The sequence below is a fragment of the Pongo pygmaeus genome, chromosome 6 (assembly GCF_028885625.2).
Source record: "Pongo pygmaeus isolate AG05252 chromosome 6, NHGRI_mPonPyg2-v2.0_pri, whole genome shotgun sequence".
Taxonomy (NCBI): Eukaryota; Metazoa; Chordata; class Mammalia; order Primates; family Hominidae; genus Pongo; species Pongo pygmaeus.
In genome coordinates, this window is record NC_072379.2 from 137,860,348 (window position 1) to 137,885,281 (window position 24,934).

Genomic DNA, 24,934 nt, shown 5'->3' on the forward strand with positions numbered 1-24,934 from the left:
AGCAAATGCTCAATGTTTGGTGAGTGACACCCAGTGCCTGAGGCAGCTCCAGCCGGTTGCCCAAAGTGCTGCCCTTTAGAAGCAACCAAGGGCAGTCAGGAGCTCTGGTCTGACATCAATAATGAGGTGTGGACTATCCCCCATCAGAAGGAATAAGTTTCCATGAGGCCAGTGGCATCCAGCCAATGCCATTCATGATGAAGAGGATCCAGGCTGGAGTTTTTTAGGCAACAGTAACAAATGATGACTTTAGTCTACAGATAGAGAATACAGATAAAAGAAAGCATGGGGTTTTCTTCTTTATTACTGAAAATAAGCAAAGGCTGTGCCTCAAAACAAGACAGAATGGCCTCTCCCTCCTATCATATTTCAAAATTAATCTACTCCCAGACAATCTGAAGAGGTTTCCTTCTCGTTACAAGGGGAAGGGGGGTGTGGATTTTAGGTCAGCAGATTTATTGTTTCCAGATGTTTGCAGCTCTGGGATTTGCTGAAGGATTTGAGAGAGTAGTGGTGAGGCGCATCAGGAGGTGGGGAGAGCAGAACGGAGAGAGAGACAATAGCCACATGAGCAGGAGACAGAGCTCTTGAAGTCATAGGGGTGACATCTCTGCAAATTACCCTGAGAACGAGGCTAGAGGCCCTTTGCTATGGCCACATAACCTTAAAAGAAACACGTATAAACTAAAGACATTTGTTTTTAAACTAAATGAACAGCATCATTTTCCCATTTTAAACACATGACAAAATCTATAGGGTGGGTTCCTGTGCCAGCAAAACAAGACTGAGCTTCTGCAACACTGGCAAGGGTTTGCCCTCCTAACAGTGTCAGAAGACAGTTATTCTTTTGGGGAATCCTCCCTGCAGGACCTTTTCTGTAAATCTGTTGTCAGGATGTACAGGCAGATCTTTGCAGCCCTGGAGGAAAAAGAGCAGCTCTAAGGGCTGGAAGTTCCATCTGAAACTCTGTCCATTTGATTTACAGCCACATCTGGGACTTGAAAATGTTTAGGAAGTACAAGTGAGAGAAGGAGAAAGCTTGGGGAATATTCCATTTTGACCCCAAGAGATGCTGTCCTCTGATAGTTTATTGAAGTTACAGATAATAGATGGACTTCCATGGCAGTGTATACATTAGGAAATGTGGCCCATAAAAGACCTAAATACATAACCGTCTACACTGGTTAACTCCCTCTGTAACAACACTCTTCACCAGAACAAAAACATTTCCAAACCTATTATTGATCTTATTACAGTGAAATTCACACTATGAATCATTTAGTATACCCAGCACTTTTTTTCCAGGTTTCCCCATGCCATTCACCAGTATAACAAGAACAACAAAAGAATCTTAGCAGACTGTGTAAATAATAAACAAAGATAGGCAACAAACATAATATTAATGTATAAAGTGCTTTTCATGTACTTGATAGCCATAAGCTTGCAATTTAATAAATATTTTGCATTTTTTTGTTAATTCATATGAAAAGACAAATACTCTTTCTTTGCTTTTACAAAAGTCAAATAAATTTTAAAGTAATGCATATTTTTTTTCCATTCAACAGGTCTAGGTTTGTAATATGCAGAATTTCTCATACGAAGACAACCAAAATAAAGTTTAAAAATAAATAGGGCAATCTTTTATTCTTTGTTTTTTGCCTTTTGCTTGTTTTTATCAAGCTTTTAAAGCAGAATGAGTCCTCCAAATCTGGGAGACCCACGGAGAGTGCATGTTAATCCAGCAGACTGTTAATAACAGTGGACTGACTACCTCGTTCCACTCCCTTGGTAAACACGCTGACTGATATTATGCTGTACTAGTGAGTGCTCCTGTAGGCCTGGCATGTTTTTGCTCACACCAGGTGAGCTCAGTGTTGACCAAAAGTCAATGTCTTTGTTCTGAAAGCTGACGTGACCCTCGAATACTGTGGAAACTGTTGAAACATACGTGGGAAAAGAAAATTGCTATTTCTATAAAAATTTAAGTTGAATGCTTTGGAAAGACATAGGAAAGACGGGTTACTTAAAAAATCTGCTGTCAAATTAGGGTGTGAGTGAATTAACTCAAAAGTCTGCAAAATTAGGGGATAGGGAGTGGGGGGAGGGAGGTATTAAAAAAATCGAGAGAACTTTGCATTCAGGTAGCTTTGCTCTTCTCTAAAGAAACCCAAACTGGAACCTGAAACTGACACATTATGGGTGTTGTTTATTGTAAGAAAGACCAAACACGATTCCTCTCAGTAGACCAATACTCAAAACAAAACAAGACTTGGGATATGTTGAAGGATTGGCAAATAAATGTCCATTCATATATTTTAAGTTAAAATGTTCAAGGTATGTATTGTTCGTTTTTAATGATCAAGGTGGGTAAGTGGGCTTCCAAATAGGGTGAACACAAAATAAAGCAGCTGACCAATGGAGTTGTACACGAAATAGAGAAAGTCTGCCTTGGCTCCTATCCTCTGAAAATATCCAGGGGTAAAATAAATCAGAATTCGGCCTGGTGCGGTGGCTCATGCCTGTAATCCCAGCACTTTGGGAGGCCAAGGCAGGCAGATCTCTTGAGGCCAGGAGTTCGAGACCAGCCTCGCCAACATGGCAAAACCCTGTCTCTACTAAAAATACAAACATTAGGCAGGTGTGATGGCACAAACCTGTAATCTCAGCTATTCGGAGACTGAGGCAGGAGAATCGCTTGAACCCAGGAGGCGGAGGCTGCAGTGAGCCAAGCTCACGCCACTGTACTCCAGCCTGAGCGACAGAGCCAGACTCTGTCTCAAAAAATATAAAATAAAATCACTGTAGAACCTGGAGCACATGTCATGGCTAGGCTTTTATACAGCTTCACATTCTTGGACTGTATTTACTACCACGGAAGGAGGGTTTCAGGAAGCAGAAACAAAGGCAAAGCGATGCCACCATTAAAGCCAGAAGATTTCCATAATAGCCCTCCCTCTTCCCCATCTTTCAGTATCAAGAGCCCGAACTTATCCTATCCCTGCCCCACAAAACTGCTTATAGGAACACTGGGGGAAGAAGCTGCCCCTTACCTTCTGACGCTGCTGAATGTTTGCCACAGTGTCAGGCTGAAAGTCTAGCTTGTCCGTGCGGCATAGTTTCCAGTAGAGGATGACAACAATCACCATTACCACCAGCACCGGGATGACCACGCCAACAATGACCCACAAGTTGTTGCTCTGGGATTCTGGAGACGGCCTCTTCACCCTGTCGACAGCTGCAGACAAGGAAGAAAGGTCTTTCAAAAATTCTTTCTTCACTCATGTACTAGATTGCACGTGTCTTCTACGAGAAACTCAGAAGTCCCTGACATTTCAGCTCAAGATAGCTGGTTCCAGGTTCTAATCTCCTGATGACAGGAAATGTGACCAGCAGAGAAACACAACATACAATGTTACATCTAGAATACATCAGGGATCACAACGACATACGGATATATCCAAAGGTACACGGCTGAATTAATGGCAAAGCTCGGTTAATTCCAGGTCTCCTGATTTCCAGTTTATTCTACTAGCTCACCCCTAACTTATCACTGCAGGATATTTCCATACCAAAACTGGTTCTGTACAACTTTGTACAAAGGCAGTTCTCTTCAAGAGTGGAGAGAAAAACAGCTGTGTCTCCAGAACACAGTCCTGCCTGCCGCATCAAGTACCACAGGACTCACACCCTCCCAGATCACATAAAGCACATGCATCTCAACTAGGAGTTTATGGAAGAAAACCCTTCCTTCCTCCCTTCCCTCACTACTCCAAGTTTCTTGTGTTCACAAATGTTTATTAAGTGTGCTGGACACAGTTTGAAAGTTGGGACTCAACAATGAACAAGCGAAGTCCCTTGAGGTGCTTAGGTCCTAGTGGGGGAAAGGAGAAATGATCAAGTAAATGAATCACCCAATAATTTCATATCGCACTAGTGCCAAACACAAAGCAAAACAGAGTAAGGAGATACGACATGCGCACCAGTGCAACCGGTCGTTTCCCCTTCAGCAATGAAAAATGACAGAGATGCTGATGTTTGCAGCAGCGCTATTCACGACAGCCTAAAAGATGAAAAGAACTCAAATGCCCATCCATAGATGAATGAATGAACAAAATGTGATATAGCCATACAACGGAGTATCATTCAGCTTTAAAAGGGAAGGAAATTCTATACATGCTGCTACACAGATGAGCCTTGAAAACATCATGATAATGGAACAAGCCAGTCACAAAAGGACAAAATGTATGATTCTACCTATATGAGGTATCTAGAAAAAACTCATAGAAAGCTTCTGCTTGGAATGATGAAGAAATTCTGGAAATGGACAGTGGTGATGGTTACACAGCCTTGTGAATGTACTGAATGCCACTGAAGTATACACTTAGAAGTGTTAAATTGGTACATTTCTTGATGTATATTTTACTGCAATAAAAAAAGAAGGAAGATGATCCTTATGTTTTCCAAAGTGAAGCTTCACTGTGTTAATTTGGAAACTGAAGTCCTAATAAGCGTCCCATAGGCACTGCCTTCATTGCCCCACCTGTGTCTCTCCCTAAACCTTTGAAACACGACTCATCGAAACGGCGTTATTTAAGCTACCAGTTGTCCACTTTCACACGAAGCAAATCTTACTCATTTTGGATCCGCCACTCCCCACCCTGCTGCCACACCCACCCCACCCGGCCCCCACTCCTCTTTCACAGCCTAGGACAGGTGCACTTCAACTCCTCGGCCACTTAATGTCCTTCACTAGCTCTTTGTTTTGCACACGGTGCCTTATTGCTCATTTAAAATGCTTCCTGTGATATAAATGGATAATCCGTGAAGTGCCACGCTTCTGCACTCTTTCATCTGGTCTTGACGCCAAATCTTGTCTTTTCAAAAACATCTCAGTTGTCATGGGCAGGGACTAAGTCTTATGCTCCTTTCATATCCTATGATGGTTAACACCTGCTATGGGATCAAAAGGTATGTGCTCAAAGACGTAATAACAAAAAGGGTTCTTGGTGCTGGTTTAACTTTGGGTTTAGACACCTAAGGGAGTGGCAAGGGAGGGAGCAAGCATTCTAAATCAAATGCACCAGGGAAAAAAGCACAGATTACAGCACAGGCTGCATGGGATGCGGTAAAAAGCAACGAAGTGTGAAAAACTTGTGTTTTTTAATTTGGGCTGAATACAGTTAATATATGTAGCTCATTTTGCATAAAAGCAACGGACAATATAGAAGTAGGGACAGAATCAAACTGAGAAGCTGAGACAACTAGACACTCTTCTTAGTTCTTTTGTGGGTGTGGTTGTTTGTTTTTTTCTTTTTGAGATAGGGTCTCTCTCTGTCACTCAGGCTAGAACGTGGTGGCACAATCAAGCTCACTTGCAGCCGCAACCTCCTGGGCTCAGGTGATCCTCCTGCCTCAGACCCCCAAGTAACTGGGACCACAGGCATGCCCCACCATGCCCAGCTAGCTTATTATTATTATTATTTGTAGAGATGGGGTCTTGCTATGTTTTCCAGGCTGGTCTTGAACTGCTGGGCTCAAATGATCCTCCTGCCTCTGTCTCCCAACGTGCTGAGATTACAGGTGTGAGCCACCGCACCTGCCCTCTTCTTACTCTAACCTAGGAAAACCCTGATGAGGCAGAGGTTGATCAAACTGGGCCCTGACACCAGTGTCCTGGGGCTGCCTTTGGGCTATCCCTGGTGTTGGCTGAGGCTTCCTTCAATCGCCAGCCCTGAGATCCCAGGATGTTTACCCATGTGGTTTTCGGTACAAAACTGAGAAAAAGAGGTGCAAGATCAGATCTGAAAGGTGCCTATATTCTATTGCAATTAGCTGTTTAAAATGTCAAGTGCTTGGCTGGAGTAGGGCACGTCTCCTACAATCAGGAATAGCATATATGAAGAACTGTAACGAAGTGCTTTTGTTATTTTTTGCTCACTGCTTTGGAGGAGAACACATCAATATGTGATCATATTTCACATACACAAACACAAACTGCCAATGGTTATTTGCTTAAACTCTCCCATCATCTTCCATAAAATAGAGAAATTACGCCCATCAGCTCTCATCTTGGTTGGTCTCCAGGGACAAGTACAGATTTCATAAAAACCTTCTCCTATGAAGGATAATTTTAAAGCTATCATTTTTAAAAAATTGTCTTTATCTCCTACATGTTCTCCATAAAGAGTTTTCTGTATTCTCTGATGCTGAATTCCCTCTAAACGTTTACCTCTCCTTTTATTGCTGGGAGCAAGTTTCACCATTCTCTCACCAAGACTGCTTGCAGGATCATAAAGGAAAAACACTGACATTAAAAGAGGAGTCTGGGCCAGGTGTGGTGGCTCATGGTTGGGATTCCAACACCTTGGGAAGTCAAGGTGGGAGGATCACTTGAGCCAGGGGTTTAAGACCAGCCTGGGCAACATAGCAAGACCCTGTCTCTACAGATAATAAGAAAAAAATAGCCGGGTGCAGTGGTGGTGACTGTGGTCCTAGCTACTCAGGAGGCTGAGGCAGGAGGATCACCTGAGCCCAGGAGTTTGAGGGTGCAGTGAGCTATGATCAAGCCACTGCACTCCAGCCTGGGTGACAGAGCAAGACCCTTTCTCAAAAAAAAAAAAGAGGAATCTGATTCACACCCTAAAGGACTATTTAGAAAAATACACTCTTCCATGTGCCTCCTTTTTCTTCAATTTTAAATACTCAAAATCTGTGAGGTGGGGCCGGGCACAGTGGCTCACACCTGCAGTAATCCCAGCACTTTGGGAGGCCAAGGCAGGCAGATCACAAGGTCAAGAGATCAAGACCATCCTGGCCAATATGGTGAAACCCCATCTCTACTAATAATACAAAAACTAGCTGGGCATGGTGGTGCGTTCCTGTAGTCCCAGCTACTTGGGAGGCTGAGGCAGGAGAATCACTTGAACCTGGGAGGCAGAGGTTGCAGTGAGCCGAGATCACGCCACTGCACTCCAGCCTGGTGACTGAGTGAGACTCCATCTCAAAAAAAAAAAAACACACACACACACAAACAAATCTGTGAGGTGGAAAGGAAAGTACTGACAGCAGCCAGGGCCAGGCAGGCAGGAGTGAAACCTTCCAACAATAATAAAGAAACATCAAAATACCTCTGTCTACACTGTGGAGTGGTGTGAGGATAGGTGGGAGAGAAACAGGACTGAAAAGGGGAAGGATCAAGGACTTCTTTGTGTTAAAAGACCCTGAAGGAAGCCAATAAATTCAGGGTGCACCTCCCAGCTTCCTGCATGACTCACTGTCCCCGCCAATGTTCAAAATATGACACAGAAGATTTTGGAATAAATACAGAGCAAACACATTATTCTGCCTCAGACAAAATTTATAAAAAAAGAAGTAGTACAGGAAAGAGGGACAGATATTACAGTTGATGTACTATAAATCACTATAACACCCCACCTACAAAATGCTAGGTAGAAAAAACAGCAGTGGAGGCTAAACCTACAAGCAATTGAAATCCAAATAAAGAAGGTCTTGGTGAATGAATTTTAACAACTGGCACTTCACCATCAGGGTTATACACACATCGGAATGCTTTACATTCAGAGCTCACTGTCAGAACGAGCCTGGCTTTGGAGTCCAGCACAGAACAGCACAGACAACAACACCTCAGGCACTTACGCTGGGCAATGGCACCTTGAATTCGGTAACCCAAGATGATGGCTGCTCTCTGGAGGTCCATCTTGTTAATCAGGTCCGAAGACTTGACTGCACTGAGTCTTTCTCCATCTTGATCCTCCACAAAGTAGATGAGCTGTACAGGATTGTCATCTCCCTCCAGCCTTGACACATTTACCACCTGAAAGATAGCAGAAACCATTCACATTGCAGAAGCTCGTGTTTCTAGATGCCCTCTCTCAGGTTGCTGAATCCTGACTGTGTCACTCAGGGTTTATTCCAATCCTCATAATAAGCTCTGTAAGCCATTCAGGGGCCCAGAATCACCATGGTGCTCTCTGTTGATGGGAAGAGGGACAGTAGAGAGTTCCTTTGTGTGGAGTAACAGGTTGCCTCATCTCGCTCTACATCCTTTCTGGGGCAAAGGGGCAGGGAGGCTGCACAGAACCAGGGCTGGCGAGTCCAGGTGGTCTAAAATCATCCCCACAATCTCTGATGTGCTGACCACGTCATAAGAGAGCATCATCCTCCCAACATTAACTGGAGGATTAGGTACATCCCTGGTTCTCTGAAACTATTAATGGTTCTACCCAATCCTTTCTTCAGCCTATTGGTGTTTCCTCCTCATTCTTCTAGGGCAGGGCTTCTCAACCTCAGCTCTATTGACAATCCCTTGACATGGGTTGCACTGTAGATGGTTAGTAGTATCCCTGCCCTCTACCCACCAGGTGCCCCCACCCTGCACCACCCAAGGTACAACCAAAAACATCTCCAGACACTGCCAGATCCACCCTGGAGGACAAAATCACCCCCACCCACCACTGGTCTATGGACAATAAACCTCATAAATTCATAATCTTGTGGGTCAAATAATACTTTGATTCATCCCAAAACTTCTCTCTCTCTGGTGTCAAAAGGCAGTTTTTTATGCCCTTATTTCAAAATCTAGCACACTTGACATATCATACCTTTTCATTTCACTCTATTTCTCTAATAATATGCAACATTGTTATTACCCCTTTAGACTCCAGCAAAACTCTGAACTTCTGTCCTGAGAAAAGCACCAGCGAGGGCTCCAAGCTCCTTATTTTACACGTGCCATTTAAATTGCTGGTCTCCACATTTGCCATTGGCAACATGCAGCTGCTACTTCTCTGTCCACACGTATGGATTTGTAACACCGCCCTGTGCTCTGGACACAGCTGCTGGACCCCTCCTTCACCATGGGAAACTTCTGGCAGATCAGCAACTTCATGATTTCACTGTGAACTCCTTCTTCCAGATCGTGTCTAAAGATCCTTAACAACACACGTCCAAACCTCTTCCCTCAACAATCTGTTCTTTATGCTTCGTCCTGAGAAGGACTCATTGTCCTGCCCTCTGGTTGCCGTTTCAAAGCCAGTCTCCTGACCACTTCTGTTCCCCAACCACCTACTCCCTCCCTGACAACGGTACAGTGGTGATTAATTTTTTATTAGCTTTTAGAATGGAATGCTATCCAAGATCTACTGAAAAGGAAGTAGATTATATCCATCTGTCTCTCTACCCATGTACCTACTTATTCCATTTTAAAAGTTCTAATAAAATTAAAAAGTATAGTTTCTTCTTCTAGAAATCACAGTCCCCAAAATCCAGTGATACCCACCTTGATTAAAGATTCTACAAGTCTGTCTAGTGCTACAGTTTGGATGTTGGACCCCCTCCAACTCTCCAGTTGAAATGTGATCCCTGATGGTGGTGGTGGGGCCTAATGGGAGGTATCTGAGTCATGGAGGCAGATCCCTCATGAATGGCTTGGTGCTGTCCTCGAGGTAATGAGTTCTTGCTCTACCAGTTCCTGAGAGAGTTGGTGTTAGAAAGAGCCTGGCACCTCCCTCCCCTCTCTCTCACCTCTTCTCTCGCCATGTGATTTCTACACTGGCTTCCCTTCACCTTCCAGCAAGAGGGGAAGCAGCCTGAGGCCCTCGCCATGACACCAGCACCATGCTTTTTGTACAGCCTGAAGAACCATGAGCCAAATAAACCTCTTTTCTTTACAAACCCAGCCTCAGGTATTCCTTTATGGCAACATCAATGGACTAAGATGTCCAGGCAGAAAGTAAGCCAGGAAAATCTAATCCCAGCATCCTTTCTAGACTACTGCCTATGAGATTCCTATCTGGAACCCTTATAACCTAGGGAGTCATCATCACTTTGGTTAACATTTTCAATTTCAAAATTTATTTTCTGAGCAAAATCACATCTCTCTAGAAATTACATAGCCAATTAAAGTTGAAAAATACATGCAAAAAAATATATAAAGAATAAAATGAAAATCACCTAAAATTCAACCAACCAAAGAAAATCACTTTAAACATTTTAGCGTTTTCCCTCTATTCTTTCTCCATGAATTCTGTATTAACATTTGGATTACATGGCATACATACTTTGGTAGCCTGAGTGTTTTTTTTTTTTTTTTTTTTTTTTTTTTTTTTTGAGACAGAGTCTTACTCTGTACCCGAGGCTGGAGTGCATTGGTGTGATCTTAGCTCACTGAAACCTCCACCTCCCGGGTTCAAGTGATTCTCATGCCTCAGCCTCCTGAAGAGGTGGGATTACAGGCACACACCACCATGTCCAGATAATTTTTGTGTTTTTAGTAGAGATGAGGTTTCACCATGTTGGCCAGGCTGGTCTTGAACTCCTGGCCTCAGGTGATCCACCCGCTCGGCCTCCCAAAGTGCTGGGATTAGAGGTGTGAGCCACTGCACCCAGCCCACTTGAGCATTTTTCTATACCACTCACTAATTTTTTTTTAAATGACTGCATAAAATTCCAACACACAAAGATTTACGATAATTTTATTTACCCATTCCCCAACTGCTGGACATCTAGGTTGTTTCAACATTTTCACTTTTACAAATTAAGTTTTGATGAACAGCCATGTAACACGGTACACAAATCCTTGTCTACATCTTCATGTTTGGTCACTCTAAGGGGAAAGAGAAGCAGAGCATGGCTTATAAGCAATCTATCAGATGGCACATTAGCCTGGATGTGCCACTTTTGCAAACCTGCATGCCTACTAAGGGAGCGTGCATGTCAAATTTCGCACCGTATTATACACTTTCATGGTGTCCTATAACTGTTGCATGTGCAGAAGCTAACTCACACCTAGACCTTGGGCTCTATGAAGCCAGGGATTGTTGAATAAGGTAAAGCTTTTATAATTCATTCTAATTTTTATTCTTTGTTGATACTTATTTGTTTAATGATTACTCTCAATTGTGATTAGTTTTTAAATTTCTCTGTAACTCACTGCATCTGGCAAAGGAACTATTTTAGAAACCTAAGGACTACATTTCCGGGAGGGGGACAAAGAGTAATGATGAGAGGGACACACTGGTAAAAGGGCTAGAGGACGATGATGCAGTTCTAGGCAACACTTCCCCGCTCCCGCCCCCCAACCCACAGCCAATGTCATTTGCATCTTTTTCTCTAATGCCTCTAACCCACCCACCTCCCCACCCTGCCTGCCAGCCCACACCCCCTGCTTCAGAGTTCTATCCTGGTTTCCTGTTTCTGAAATGTCATAGCTCTAAATATCCCATTTTCGTAGTTCAACAAGTCAGCAGTTGGTAAAGAAAAAAATCCACATAATTCATATGGAGATGAAAATTAATGACAGCCCCAACTTCCAACTTTCTGTGAGTATGGACATTTTTAAATGGGTCACGTTTCAATTCAAACAAATCTGTCTTTTGTAACCTGTCTGCCAGTTTACCAAGTAAAGAAGATTTAGGGTAATATGAGATAATCAGGTGTCTCCGGTGGTGGGCACCTGTAGTACCAGCCACTCAGGAGGCTGAGGCAAAAGAATCGCTTGAACCCAGGAGGCGGAGGTTGTAGTGAGCTGAGATCATGGCACTGCACTCCAGACTGGGTGACAGAGCGAGACCCTGTCTCAAGAAAAAAGAAAGAAAGAAAGAAAAAAGCTCAAGTGAAGAGAGCCTACAAAAGGATGTATGCAGTGTCATCCAAATGTTATTAGAGAATTCATGGGGAAAAAAGAATGGAAGGAAATATGCTGAAATGTTTACAGTGATCTTCTTTGGTTTGTTGAATTTTAGGTGATTTTCACTTTATTCTTTACACATTTTTTTACATGTGTTTTTCAAAATTTCTCTAATTGGCTATGTAATTTCTAGAGAGAGGTGATTTTGCTCAGAAAATAAATTTAAAAATGAAATTGATGACTCCATAATACCATGGAAGCCGAGAAGATGAAATACTCAAGCAGAGGGCAGCACGTCTCCCTCTATCTGCTCTCCTATGGTCTCTTCCAGTTGAATGATTTATCGCTATGATGCTATCAGTAACACTGACCATTCTATCAAACAGGCTACATTTTTGTTAATTAAAAACTACTATTTGATAAACGAGGTCCTGTGATGACATGGCAACCCAGTAAGACAATTCTGCTCTGCTCCGCAAGGTCTATTGTTATACTACTACTTACTATGGGCTTGGTAAATATTTGTCTAGACTCCAGTTGAACTGAAATGCTGCCAGATTCAGCAGCTACCCAATATAGCGATCAGTGGAAATCAGAAATTTCTCATGGCACTTCTCATTTGCATAAAAATACAGGGTTTTAGATGGAGTGTGCACTCACACGCAAGCGCTGTCTCTCTCCCTCTCTCTCCTTCCCCCCCTCCTTTGATGTGGAGTACCTGCACCACACTGTTTCCTGCAGCTACAGTGGCCCTTCTCCACATCCGCCTTCTGGTGGAAACCTCGCTGAGCAGCTGGGCCAGCTTGCGTTCCATCTCGGCTTGAAACACTTCATTCTGGAATTGCTTCTCCACGACGCCCAGGAGAACTACATTTAAATGAAAACATACGTGGCACCCAAAACAAGTCAGCAGTAAAAAAACGGGTGTGTGTGTGTGTGTGTGTGTGTGTGTGTGTGTGTGTGTGTGTGTGTGTGTGTGTGTGTGTGTGTGTGTGTGTGTGTGTGTGTGTGTGTGTGTGTGTGTGTGTGTGTGTGTGTGCGCGCGTGCGCGCGCGCATATGTATTTGAAATTAATGCAAGATTGCCATAAAATGCCAATTCCTAGACAGGAAACATCAAAAGGAGAAAAAGTGATCATGAATGGGGAGAGTCCAGGAAATGCAGCCCATGAGAGCTCCAAGCTCTCAGTGTTACCCAGACTGGCGGCCAGAAGTCCCAGGAACTCAGCACTGCAGGAGCTTTGGCGCGAAGGGCGCCTACACAAGATCAAACATTTTGTCTGCACTTATCTCAACACTTCTGGAATTGGTGTGAGTTCATTATCTTGCCTTGAGACTTGGACTCACAAACTAACTTGAAAAAAGGAAGCCTGCCCATCTTTAGTTATCTACTTCAGACAAGATGATCTCAACAGACAATCGCTTGCCAGCGTGGTCTGGGAGGAAGGAGCATGTGCTTTTCAACCAGAACTGGTTTAAGTTTTCTTTGAGATACAACCATGGGCAAGTTACTTAATTGCTATGGATAAGCAATTAAGCAATAATAAGCTTAATAATAATAATAATAAGCAATTGCTATGGAAAACACCGCTGATGGCACCACGCAAAGCAGTAGGGCCTTGACGTGGGATGCTGTGCGTTCAGCAAGGAGAACTTGCAAGGTGCAGGAACCCCGTGAATGGCGACTATCACCACCCCACATGCTCTCTCGTGCCCAGCTAGTTCCTGTGCTGCATGCACACTGGACAGCTGGTGAGTACGTAACTACTGTTCAGACTTTTGTGCACTAGGTTAGAAAGGCCTTTAACTGCAATGCCATACCTCTAAATACCTGACCCACTCCCCTAAGACAAAAAAAAAAAAAAAAAAGCTTCCCAGGTGCCAAGCCATCCTGCTTGTCTTTATTAAACTAAACAAATAACACTTTTAGAAAAAAAAATAAAACGAGAGAGAGATCCTTGCTTCTGAACCTCACCCTGTTCTGGGTCAGAAGATTGTCAGTTCCTGTTAGACTCTGCCCTGAACTTGATGTATGAATTTTAAAGAAAGTAGTCCTTTTTGTTCTATAACTCAGTGGGATACATTCCCACAGCCAAATTTGAATCCCTTTCCATTCATTCTTTGCCAAGAATGTAAGGTACATTTTGCCCTAAATTTAGGAAACAAGAAAGGCAGCAACATTCTCAATACGCCTGCATAGACTTCTTCTCCTTACAGTTCCCAAAATATTACATAAGTTAAACATACCTGTTCTGACCCAAGAGGACTTCAGCAACTGAGATAAGTTGAGCTGTGGATACTGGAAGGCTACAAAAGGGAAAGAATTAGGGAAGGAGAAAAAAATCTGTAAAAACAAAGCCATGTTTATAACAAAGTCCCAACACATTGTCTTTACTATTTAGCTCTAAATATGAAAGAACAAAATGTCAGATTAGCGTAAGGACGTGGACGGTAGCAATTTCTGAACACATTAGTCTCAAGGAAAAAGAGAGAGATAAAAAGAAAGGGAGGGCCGGCTCCAGCTATGTCACAGGACACTGCTTCACAGAGAGGTCACCGGCAAGTTCTCCTTTGAATGTCACTGTTCCACAGCAATGCATGTTCACACCGTGCCCCTCAGAGCCCTGGCTTTCCCAACAAGGTCTCAGGGTAAAGTGACCACACGCGTCGACCTGCCCAGGGCCAGCCAGTGTGCCCCGCCGTCCGGCATCCTCATTTTAGCCATACACACACTGAGCACAACTGAAAGCGGCTCTTTGTAAATAACAGCTTTATCTCTGTCTACTTTCATATAGAATAACCTCTGTAAAGTTATTCTTTTTAATTTAATTAACAATACACTAAAATACATTACGAATCATTAGGCCATTTGGTTGTTTCATTTTGAAAAAGAATTTGAATTTTTTGGCCTGACTTCAACTCTGGAATCTACCTTTTTTTTTTTTTTTTTTAAATAAATGTCTCCCCTTTCCCCCACTGCCTCCATTTGCATTGTGAACCTAGTCGCAATGCAGTCAGGAAGAAAGGTTTCGTGTTTCTACTTATTGTTTTTATTTTAAAATTTACACAGTAAATGTCACTCTTTTCAGTATACAGTTTTATGGGTTTTGATAAATGGGTATATATTCACATAATCATCACCACAATGAAGATATAGAACAGTTTCACAACCCCCAAAACACTGCCTTCTGCTACCCTTTTATAGTCAAACTTTCCTGCGGCCCTTAAGCTCTGACAACCACAGATTTGTGCTCCCTAAGTTATGCCTTTTCCAGAACTTGTGTACTTTTTGATAGTACCCCTTTACTCTCCAAATAATAAAGTCAGGCACAGTGAGTGAGCAGGGCTCTGCAGACCCATCTGGCCTGAAGCCAATTTTATCAGATTTATATTCTGGCACTCAAATCAGGTACTTCATTTGAAAAAAAGTGGTCCAGGTGAAAATACTCTGTATGATACTAAAATGGAGAATCCATGCCATTTGCATGTCATTACACATTTGTTCAAACCCACAGAATGCACGACACCCAGGGTGAACCTGAATGTAAACTATGGGCTATGGATGATGATGTGTCAATGCAGGTTGATCACCATAACAAATGGGCCACTGTGCTGGGGGATGCTGATAATGGAGGTTATGAATGTGTGGAAGCAGGAGGTATATGGGAAATCTGTGAACCCTCCGATCTTATCTGCTGTGAATCCAAAAACTTCACTAAAAAAATCAAGTGTTTTACTATTATTCTAATGAAATAATTCAGGAATGGAAAACCAAACATCATATGTTCTCACTGATACGTGGGAGCTAAGCTATGAGGACACAAAGGCATAAGAATGATACAATGGACTTTGGAGACTTGGGGGAAAAAGTGGCGTGGGGAGGGATAAAAGACTACAAATATGGAGCAGTGTATACTGCTCGGGTGATGGGTGCACCAGGATCTCAAAAATCACCACTAAATAACTTACTCGTGCAACCAAATACCATCTGTACCCCAACATCTTATGGAAAAATAATTTTTAAAAAATCAAGTATTTTAAAAAACTAAAAAAATTTTAAGAAGAGGTTTTCCACCAAAAATGCCCGCCATCACCTCCCCAGCATGTCCAAGAGGGTCGTACTCACGCTCTGCAATCTGCAGCACTGGGTATCCCAGATAGAAACTGAACTCCACCACACTCAAGTTTCTGAGCAGCTCGCTCACTTCCGACCCATTCAAAAATCCCTGTGTGCTTTTAACCGCAAAAATGATATTCACCGGGCCCCGCCGAGGAGTCACCCTTGAGGAACTGACGGTGATATTCAAGATCTGAAAGAATGAAGTCAGAATAAGCTTCTATAATAAAACATTCTGCTGAAAGCTTAACCATGATTTCTCTCTCACAGGTCCTCTCGCCGATTTTTTTAAAGGAGGTAAAGTTTTTAAAGGAAACATAACTGGCTTTCTAACCTGGTTCCCTTTTGTAAAAGTTTAACTGCTCAGTTTATTGAAAATGTTTCTTACATTAAGTGATGAACTGAGCACATGTACAGCTCCTCCCACCCCAAATCCCACTGAAATAAGAATAAGCTGAACAAAGGGGAATAAATCCACAACAGCACTGAGAATGGAAGAAAACTACAGATTCTGTCAAACCTCTGGGGGATGGAGAAAGGATGGGATCGGACTGATGTAAACCAGAACAGAGAAAGCCAGAATCCAAAACATACACAAGCATGGGCTGCAGCAGAGCCAAGGGCCACGCTCTCCAAGAGGACCAGGAGGGGCTCTGTGGCAGAGAGCAGGAATGAGACCAAGAGCAGGCTACGCAGTGGTAATCAGTATAATTAATTACAAGGCTGTGCCGAAGAACTGAGTGCATTGCCTTCCTCCTCCGTCCTGCCACACCCAGGCCAACAGAGGTGCTAGCAGCAGCCAGGCCCTCACCCAGAACAAGACTGCTCCCTGAGGAAAACAAACCCCTGCCTAAGAAGACTATGGTGGGTCTGGGCCCTAACCAAGAAGGTGGGCAGAGGCTAAGATAACTCCCGTGCACACCAGAGACAAAGAAGGAAAGAAAATGAATGAAAACGCAGCTAGCCCTGCCCTGAGACACACACTAAAGTGCCCCGTCCCCTGGGAAGAGCCTCTTTATCTAGACGCTGGAAGGAGGGTGTTCCCTGTCTGCTTGTCTCTGACCACACACTGCACCCAGAGAGAAGCCCACGCTGACATATTCCGCCCCGGACCCAGTGCTCTGACGAATTTTCCCACCAGGAGATGGAGCTGACGTAGAAAGAGATCCCCACAGCTCAAGGGGAAAGCTGTGCCAGCTACTAAAATGAACAACTTGGTTCTTCATTCCTAACAACAAACCAACAGTCTCCAGATTTACAGAAACTAACAGCACAAAAGCAAAGCACCGAGATCAATACGCAGAGCAAGGACTGCAGAGAAAACAGGAATGACTTAGGAAACAGAAGACACATTTTAACAATTCTAATTAACATCCTCAGAGACTTTTAAGGCGACACTGCATCATCGCAGGAAAGCCTACGATGAAAATGGAGCAAAGAACAATGAACAAAAAGCTTAAAAATTCAATAGAGGGATTGCATAACATAATCGACACAGCTAAGGATTAAATTCATGACTTGGAGGACAACATTTAGTAAATCTGTAAAAACAGAGTAATAAAGAGATGGAAAATATGAGGAAAAAATAAGAAACATGGAAAGTGGATCCAGGAGCACCAAAATCTATTTTAACATCCATTTTGGAAAGAGAGAGGAAAGAATGTAGAGGGAAAAAAATCAAAGAAATATAAAAACATCAGCAGTTTCCATATGATACATACAACACCCGTTCTTAGTAGCTATATGGAAACAACAGTATGGGTAGGCATTCCCCCACTGGATATTTAGGTTGATACCATTCCTTTCTAGGTAATTCTTGAATTTCCTGAATATGGTCATGTTTCTTCAGCTCACCATATCTGAGATCCCTGGGTATCAGCTACTCTGCAACCCTCAAAGATGCTCAGACTGTGCACGCTATGCCGACCCTACGCCACAGGAATAGATCAATCCCGACTCAGATAAACTGGGTTTCTGCCACTGGAGGGAATAAGAGTTAAGCACATCTTAAACAATGTGGAACAATTTCCCCTTCAGGGGCTAAAGCCTTGTGCTCTGCATTCAGTGATATTCTCACCTGCACCGTGAGGTTATATGTTCCCTGGTGGTGTTTTCTCACTTCAAAGAGAGCTGTCATTAGGCCTTTCTCGATGCGCTGGGTGAAGTTGCAGAAGCCAGTATCCACACTCGGAGGCACAAACTGAAGTACTGAAAAGAAAAGCAATCAAAGTCCCACGAATGAGGTGTTTGTGTTTCTGAAGTATTAAGGAATCAAGAGAGAGAAACATAGTATCTAAATCAACTAATTCATCCATAGTATGTGATTAAGTACTGTGATGTGCAATTTCTACGTATTTTCTCACGGAAATGTAAAAAGCAACTTTGCAGTAAATGAAGACATGCGATGTGAAGGTGACTGGTATCATTTTAAAATGAAAAATACCTAAGATTAGAATTTGAGTATCAAAAGACACAATGGATGGAAACATTTCAAACATATATAAATTCATTGTAGATGAATTCTTGAATATTTATGGGTGAAATGACATGATATCTGGCATTGCTTGAAAACACTCTAGTGTCCACAAAAACATTCATGGGGGATAGATGAAACAAAATTGGTGATGTTGATAAATTTTTTTTAAGCTTAACCATGGGTATATGTAGACTTAGTATATTACTCTCTACTTTTTTAAATGTTTGAACATGTCCACAATGAAAAGTTAAATATGATATTTAGAAATTACTGTTAACAGCCAGGTGCAGCGGCTCACACCTGTAATCCCAGCACTTTGGGAGGCTGAGGCGGGCAGATCATTTGAGATCAGGAGTTCAAAACCAGCCTGGCCAACGTGGTGAAACCCCATCTCTACTAAAAATACAAAAATTAGCCGGGCATGGTGGTGGGTGCCTGTAATCCCAGCCACTTGGGAGTCTCAGGCAGGAGAATTGCTTGAGCCCGGGAGGCAAAGGTTGCAGTGAGCAGAGATCGTGCCATTGCACTCCAGCCTGAGCAACAGAGTAAGACTCCAGCTCCAAAAAAAAGAAAAGAAAAGAAATCACTGTTAACTTCATATACATGTTTAAAGTCTTTATCTTTTAGAGGCTATATAGGCTGAAATATGTGTGGGCGAGATGATACGATGCCTGAGATTTACTTTAAAATAGTGCAAGAGGAGGGGAAGTAGATGGTAGATGGGGGTGTGGCTATAACAAGACTGGCTAGGAACGGAAAAATGGTTGAAGACATATGAGTACACGGTGGTCTGTTAAACTATTCTATGTACTTTTGTATATGCTTGAAATTTCCCATAATTATAAACACTTTTAAAAGTTAAATAATAAGGTCGGGGGTGGTAGCTCACACCCGTAATCCCAGCACTTTGGGAGGCCAAGACAGGAGGATCACTTGAGCCCAGGAGTTCAAGACCAGTCTGCGCAACTTAGAAAGACCCCATCTCTACAAAACATAATTTTTCTTAAATTCCTTTTTTTTTTTTTTTTGAGATAGCGTCTCACTCTGTTGTCCAAGCTGGAGTGCAGTGGCACGATCTCGTCTCACTGCAGTCTCCACCTCCTGGGTTCAAGTGATTCTCCTGCCCCAGCCACCCAAGTCACTGGGATTACAGGCGTATGCCACCATATCTGGCTAATTTTTGTATTTTTAGTAGAGATGAGGTTTCGCCATGTTGCCCAGGCTCATCTCAAACTCCAGAGCTCAAGTGATCTGCTCGTCTCAGCCTCTCAAAGTGCTGAGATTACAGGCGTGAGCCATCGCATTTGGTCTAATTTTTTTTATTTTTTGTAGAGACAGGGTTTCATCATGCTGTCCTGGCTGGTCTCAAACTCATGAACTCAAGTGATCCATCTGCCTCAGCCTCCCAAAGTGGTGGGACTACAGGTGTGAGCCACCATACCTGGCCTAAAAAAATAATTAAAAAAAAAAATTAGCCACGCATGATGGTAAACACTTTTAGTCCTAACTACTCAGGAGGCTGAGGCAGGAGGATTGTTCGAGCTCAAGGGTTCAAAGCTACAGTGAGCTATAATCACACCACTGCATTCCTGCCTGGGTGACAGAGTGAGATCCTGTCTCTAAAAATCATCATCATAATAATAAATTCTGAAAATGATTTCCAATATTTTAGAAATATAAAAAAAAATGAAATTCTTTTCACAAATAAAAACAACTATGCTGAGCTGTCTCACCTGTTTGAACTTGGAACCTGGACTCTGGCACAAGGAAAGAAGGTTTCACAGACAGGATTAAAGGAGTCTGGTCACGCACAAGCTTACTGTTTATAAGCACATTTATGACGGATATTGCCGTGTAAACGAAAGGACCGGATGTTACCAGAAAAGTGAAGTCAGTAAATAGTTCATAAACCTAGGGAAATAAGAAATACAAAGACAATTCAAACTTAAAGGAAGTTGTGTTAGATACAAAAATAAAAAATTATAAACTAAAAAAACTGGTAGTTTCGAATGAAGGGGTAGTGCATCAAGGATAATCAAAATTTTATTTTAGTTACTGCTTTTACTCTCTGCCAACCTTTGCAAAAATAGCACAAAATTATGAGAGCAGCAAGAAAAAACAGTCAGAAATATGAACTGAATAATGAGTTATAGGGCATTCAAGCTGTTTGTTGTATTTAAAACACATAGAAAGGGGTACTTATCCTATTGAGCAGCACTGTACAAAATAAATATGCAATTTAAAAATTTCTAGTGGTCACATTAAAAAACATAAGAACAGGTGAAATTAATTTTAAATACATTTTACATTTAAATACATTTAGATATATTAAATACATAATATATCTAAAATATCATTTCAACATGAAGTCAATACAAAACACTATTAATGAGATATTCTACACTCCTTTCTTCACTGCATTTTTCAAGTCTGGTATGTATTTTCCACCCACAGCCCATCTCGGTTTGGACGAGCCCCATTTCACTGCTGCATCGCCACACGTGGGGCACGGTTCTGGTTCCGGATGGCTCTGCTCTAGATGGACTGTGGCTTTCTGGAATCATTGAGGAGAAGTGGCACCGGCATGGGATCCAGTCTAAAAGATTTGGATCTCCATCTCTATCCTACCAAATGTCCAGAAAGAGGCACCCGCACTCACTCTAACATCTAATTTAAACATGAATCCAAGTCCTCTCATGTGAATCAAGGGAAGTAAAATCACGAAGGCTGTCACCCCAGACTGCTGCCTCTGGTCTGAGAGCCCTTTGTTCCAACTCTGCCAACACATCCCCCCAAAGGACTAACCCTGACCTCATGTGGGATCAGGAAAGACCTCCTCGATGCAGTGACGGTGGAGTGGAGATCCAGAGGATGAGCAGGAGTTAACCGGGAATAGACAGGAGGGAAGAGACGAAAGAGAATGATTCCATGGCCGTAATCACCTGCCTCTAACCTGGGGCTCTCACATCAGCCCCAGTCTCACCAGACATCACACTCCTGAGCCGCCAGGACTCACCTTCAGTTCCACGGCACGGTTGAAGTGAATCCTCAGAACTTCTTTGATTGCTGTAATGATGTACTCCTGCACAGCTCTTCTGGCCAGCACTGCAAATGAAAGCAAACCACCAAATGCGTTTTCATGTCATTATGAATAACAAACACATCAGACTTCTGGACCCCAGCACTGTGCCAAAATGTGTTAGCAGCTCCAAAAGTCTTTATGTAAAATAAAGGCCAGACCAAGACAGAACAGGAGTTAAGGATCTAGTTGCTGCTAACTACCTAGAGAAGAACAGCAGTGGGGACCTTGAAGATACCAGGTCAACTCTGCATAGCATCAGCTCAACACACTAAGAAAACCCTCTTTGCCCCAGATAGGTTAGATCAGGAATCAGCAGTGATGACCCAGCCATGGGACAAGGAGCTTCCAGTTCTCATTTTCACCTGGACAAATTCCAGGCTGTCTCTTGGCTATGTCCCTGACAACAAAACATGAGGCTTTAAAAGCTCTCAGAAGGAACATTTTTCTTTGCTTTTCAAGACAGAGTCCCGCTCTGTCGCCCAGGCTGGAGTGCAGTGGCGCAAACTCGGCTCACTGCAAGCTCTGCCTCCCGGGTTCATGCCATTCTCCTGCCTCAGCCTCCCAAGTAGCTGGGACTACAGGCGCCCGCCACCACGCCTGGCTAATTTTTTGTATTTTTAGTAGAGACAGGGTTTCACCGTGTTAGCCAGGATGGTCTCGATCTCCTGACCTCGTGATCCACCCGCCTCGGCCTCCCAAAGTGCTGGGATTACAGACGTGAGCCACCGCACCTGGCCAGAAGTAACATTTTTAAAGGCCTTAAGATGTTACTCAACAAAAACAGATGACATCTTCCTCTGTAAAATGAGGTCTCCTACCCCAATGTTTCAAGGCAAAGGTGAAGAATTTTTACCACTAATCATGGGGAAAAACAAATTCCACAATTCCCATATACTAAAATTTTATGTAGGAAATAAAATATTTCTCATAACCAAAGTCTAGTTCTGTTTAACTGTTTTCATATTTTAAAAGTTCCATTTAAAAATCTATACTAACAAGTAAGCCTGTCTCTCAGTATTTAGTAAGTGTGTTCTTCTTTTTCCTATTTTTTCTCTCCTCTTCTGTCAACTTCCCATTATGCAAAATTAGAGTACACTTGATATTATCATTGTTTTCCATTTCCTGATTTTAATTTTTTAAAGTGGAGACAGAATCACTCTGTATTCTTCATTCTTTAAAACACAAATGTTTAAGTTATATTTGATTGTTTTTTTCTAGGAATCAGTGATCTGAATTTTTTTTAAAGGTGGGCAGGGGCTCCTTTTTTAGTTTATGAGACCATTGGAACAAATCCACAGCCCCAAGCCACCTTGCTGAGTCACCCCAGCGGCCAACTCTGCATGGCCCACATAGGCTCCAAGTGGGTTGGACTATGCCATAGATCTGAAAGGGAAAGATAAAATGAGTAGGAAGGAAAAGGGGAAGAGTGGAAAGAAGGAAAGATGCCTTATTTAAGGAAGGAAACGAAGAGGGAAGGAGAAATGAGGGAGGAGGGAGACGGGAAGGAGGAGGGGACAGAAAAGGAGGAGGGAGGGAGAAGAGGGGGAAGGAAAGAAGGAAGGAAGGGAGGGAGGGAGGGAGGCAAGAGCTAAACTTGGGGGAAACAGAGAAACAATGGGAAGTCAGAAACAGAAAACCCCTAAAGAGGAAAGCAGGAAGAACACATTGTAAGCAGCCCCACACAGCTAAAGACATCATCGGTCTAAATGCCACTCTGCAAAGTCCCCACAGCCACCACTATGACCTCCACTTTCTCCAGGGAATCTGAGAAAGCTATAAAACTGCAACATTAGGATATGAGGACACCAGTCTTTGGGAAAAGGGATCATCAGCAAACAAATATCTTACAGATCTTTTGCTAAATGAATGTTTCCCAGAGCTAAGAGAAGAGAGGTGACAGAGACTTCCAGAGGCAGCGAAGGGTCAGAAAGGCCCTCGGTGGAAGCGCGGCTCACGCCTCCCAGGGCGCGTGCAGGCAAGTGCTTCCTCCGCCATCGCAGACCCCCAGCACCCAGAGGGGCTCTGCTTTATCATCACAGAGCACACAGGAAGAATCCTTTCAGGGGTACGCAGAGTCACCTCAACCCCCTCGTCGCACTCTCTCACTAACGGATAACTATGAAAAGGACAGCAAGGTCCAATCTAAGCAAAGGTGAGAAATGAGCCAACACTTCCTCTGAGTCAAAGGTATCACCGGGAACAAAAATGGCACTTATCTCCGCTAAAAGACACAATTTAACAGCATGAACACTTACACACAACCCTGGACATTTACAGAAACTGTTCAAGTGTACTTACAATGGCTGAATTTTACTCCAAAAAGCTCTTAAAAATACATCGATACCTAATAAAGGCACCAAATGTCATTAAGTGTATACCACATATGAAAGTTAAATCCAGCTATGAGGACTCCTAAAGAAGCTTTCAGTAACTCTTTAAATAAGCTGCTTACAACTGACCACTTTGTAACAATTTTGTACCTACTTTGTAATAATTTTGTAAGAAGGAAGAAAAGTATTATGAGCATGAGAAACTCTTTTCCCTCCTCCCTGGACTGCTCTAATCTTGAGATTCAAGTTCATGATTTTGTTCCAACCACATTTCCAAGAATAATTACCTGCTCCTCCCATCACAATGCCTAATCTCCAGCCATGATGACTGTCTCCTCCCCCAGAAGACACTTTCTCTTCATCCCCAGATGACAACATTCTACTTTTCCTTTTTTGGGAATCTCCAATTTCACATTCTTCCAAACCCGTCTCTGATTATCCCAAATAGCCACTCTTGGAGAACTCCACAGTAACCGCTATTACTCTGTGGCTCAGTACCGTCCTCCTAGGCCCTGAGCTGCTCACAGGAGGGCCCTGTCTTACCTATCTGTATATCGCTAGAAGCTTCCAGAAGCACCTCACACATACTAGGTGCTCAATCATTACTTGTCATGTGGAATAACGAATGTTTCCCTTTGGCGTGTGGGGAGCAAAAGCTGTCCTGGCCTCATTCTCCAAAGCCATTCCCACTGGTACGGTGTTGATCACTGACACGCACCTGCCATCAGGATCCTCGCTCCCACCTGCTCAGAGGGATGTGGCACTGTCACAGTGAGCAGAGGCTCCCAGCAACCCCGACCACAGAGAGGAAAATACTCAGCGTGTTCTCCTCCTTCTCCCCCTTCCACATTCTCTGCTCCTCTCCTTCCTAGTCCACTCCACCCCACTCCTCCTCTACCTCTTCTGCCGTTTTCATCCCCTTTTTCATTTGTCCTCCACTCCTACCAAAATCAAAACAGAGGACAGGCTGCTCGTCGCCACCAGGCTGTGGTTCAGCACAGTCATGGCCCTCGAGACCACACACACCTGTCATGTCTCATGGGGAAAAATGCAGAGACCCTGACCAAGCGGGCCACCGTCACGGGACATGACCCTTGAAATCAGTCTACCTGTCAGGCATGCCCTCAGGTGGGCGCCAGCTCCACGCGGCCACAGCAGCCATGCAACTGCAAGGGAAGCTGCTGGCCAGTCTGCTAGCAACCCAGGCTGCGGTGGGGAGTAGACCAAAGGCTGAGACTGGATTCAGAGGATATTTAGTCACTCAACTCTTCTTTCCTCGGGAC

At 43.2% G+C, this 24,934-nt stretch overlaps 1 protein-coding gene across 8 annotated transcripts in view; it reads right to left on the reverse strand.

Annotated features, from left to right (window-relative positions):
• Positions 1 to 24,934, reverse strand: part of KIAA1549 (KIAA1549 ortholog) — a 158,107-nt gene that overhangs the window by 66,122 nt on the left and 67,051 nt on the right. For all 8 annotated transcript variants that reach the window (XR_010127000.1, XR_008503730.2, XR_010126998.1 and 5 more), the window contains 8 exons: positions 21,256 to 21,344; positions 19,973 to 20,150; positions 17,841 to 17,971; positions 15,773 to 15,956; positions 13,894 to 13,953; positions 12,366 to 12,514; positions 7,657 to 7,834; positions 3,051 to 3,235 (listed from right to left, as the gene is read on the reverse strand). Coding sequence is in view for 4 of the 8 variants with exons in the window: in XM_063667866.1 (XP_063523936.1) it covers positions 3,051 to 3,235; positions 7,657 to 7,834; positions 12,366 to 12,514; positions 13,894 to 13,953; positions 15,773 to 15,956; positions 17,841 to 17,971; positions 19,973 to 20,150; positions 21,256 to 21,344 (1,154 nt within the window). In the remaining 4 variants the exon portion in view is untranslated. The remainder of the gene's footprint in view (positions 1 to 3,050; positions 3,236 to 7,656; positions 7,835 to 12,365; positions 12,515 to 13,893; positions 13,954 to 15,772; positions 15,957 to 17,840; positions 17,972 to 19,972; positions 20,151 to 21,255; positions 21,345 to 24,934) is intronic.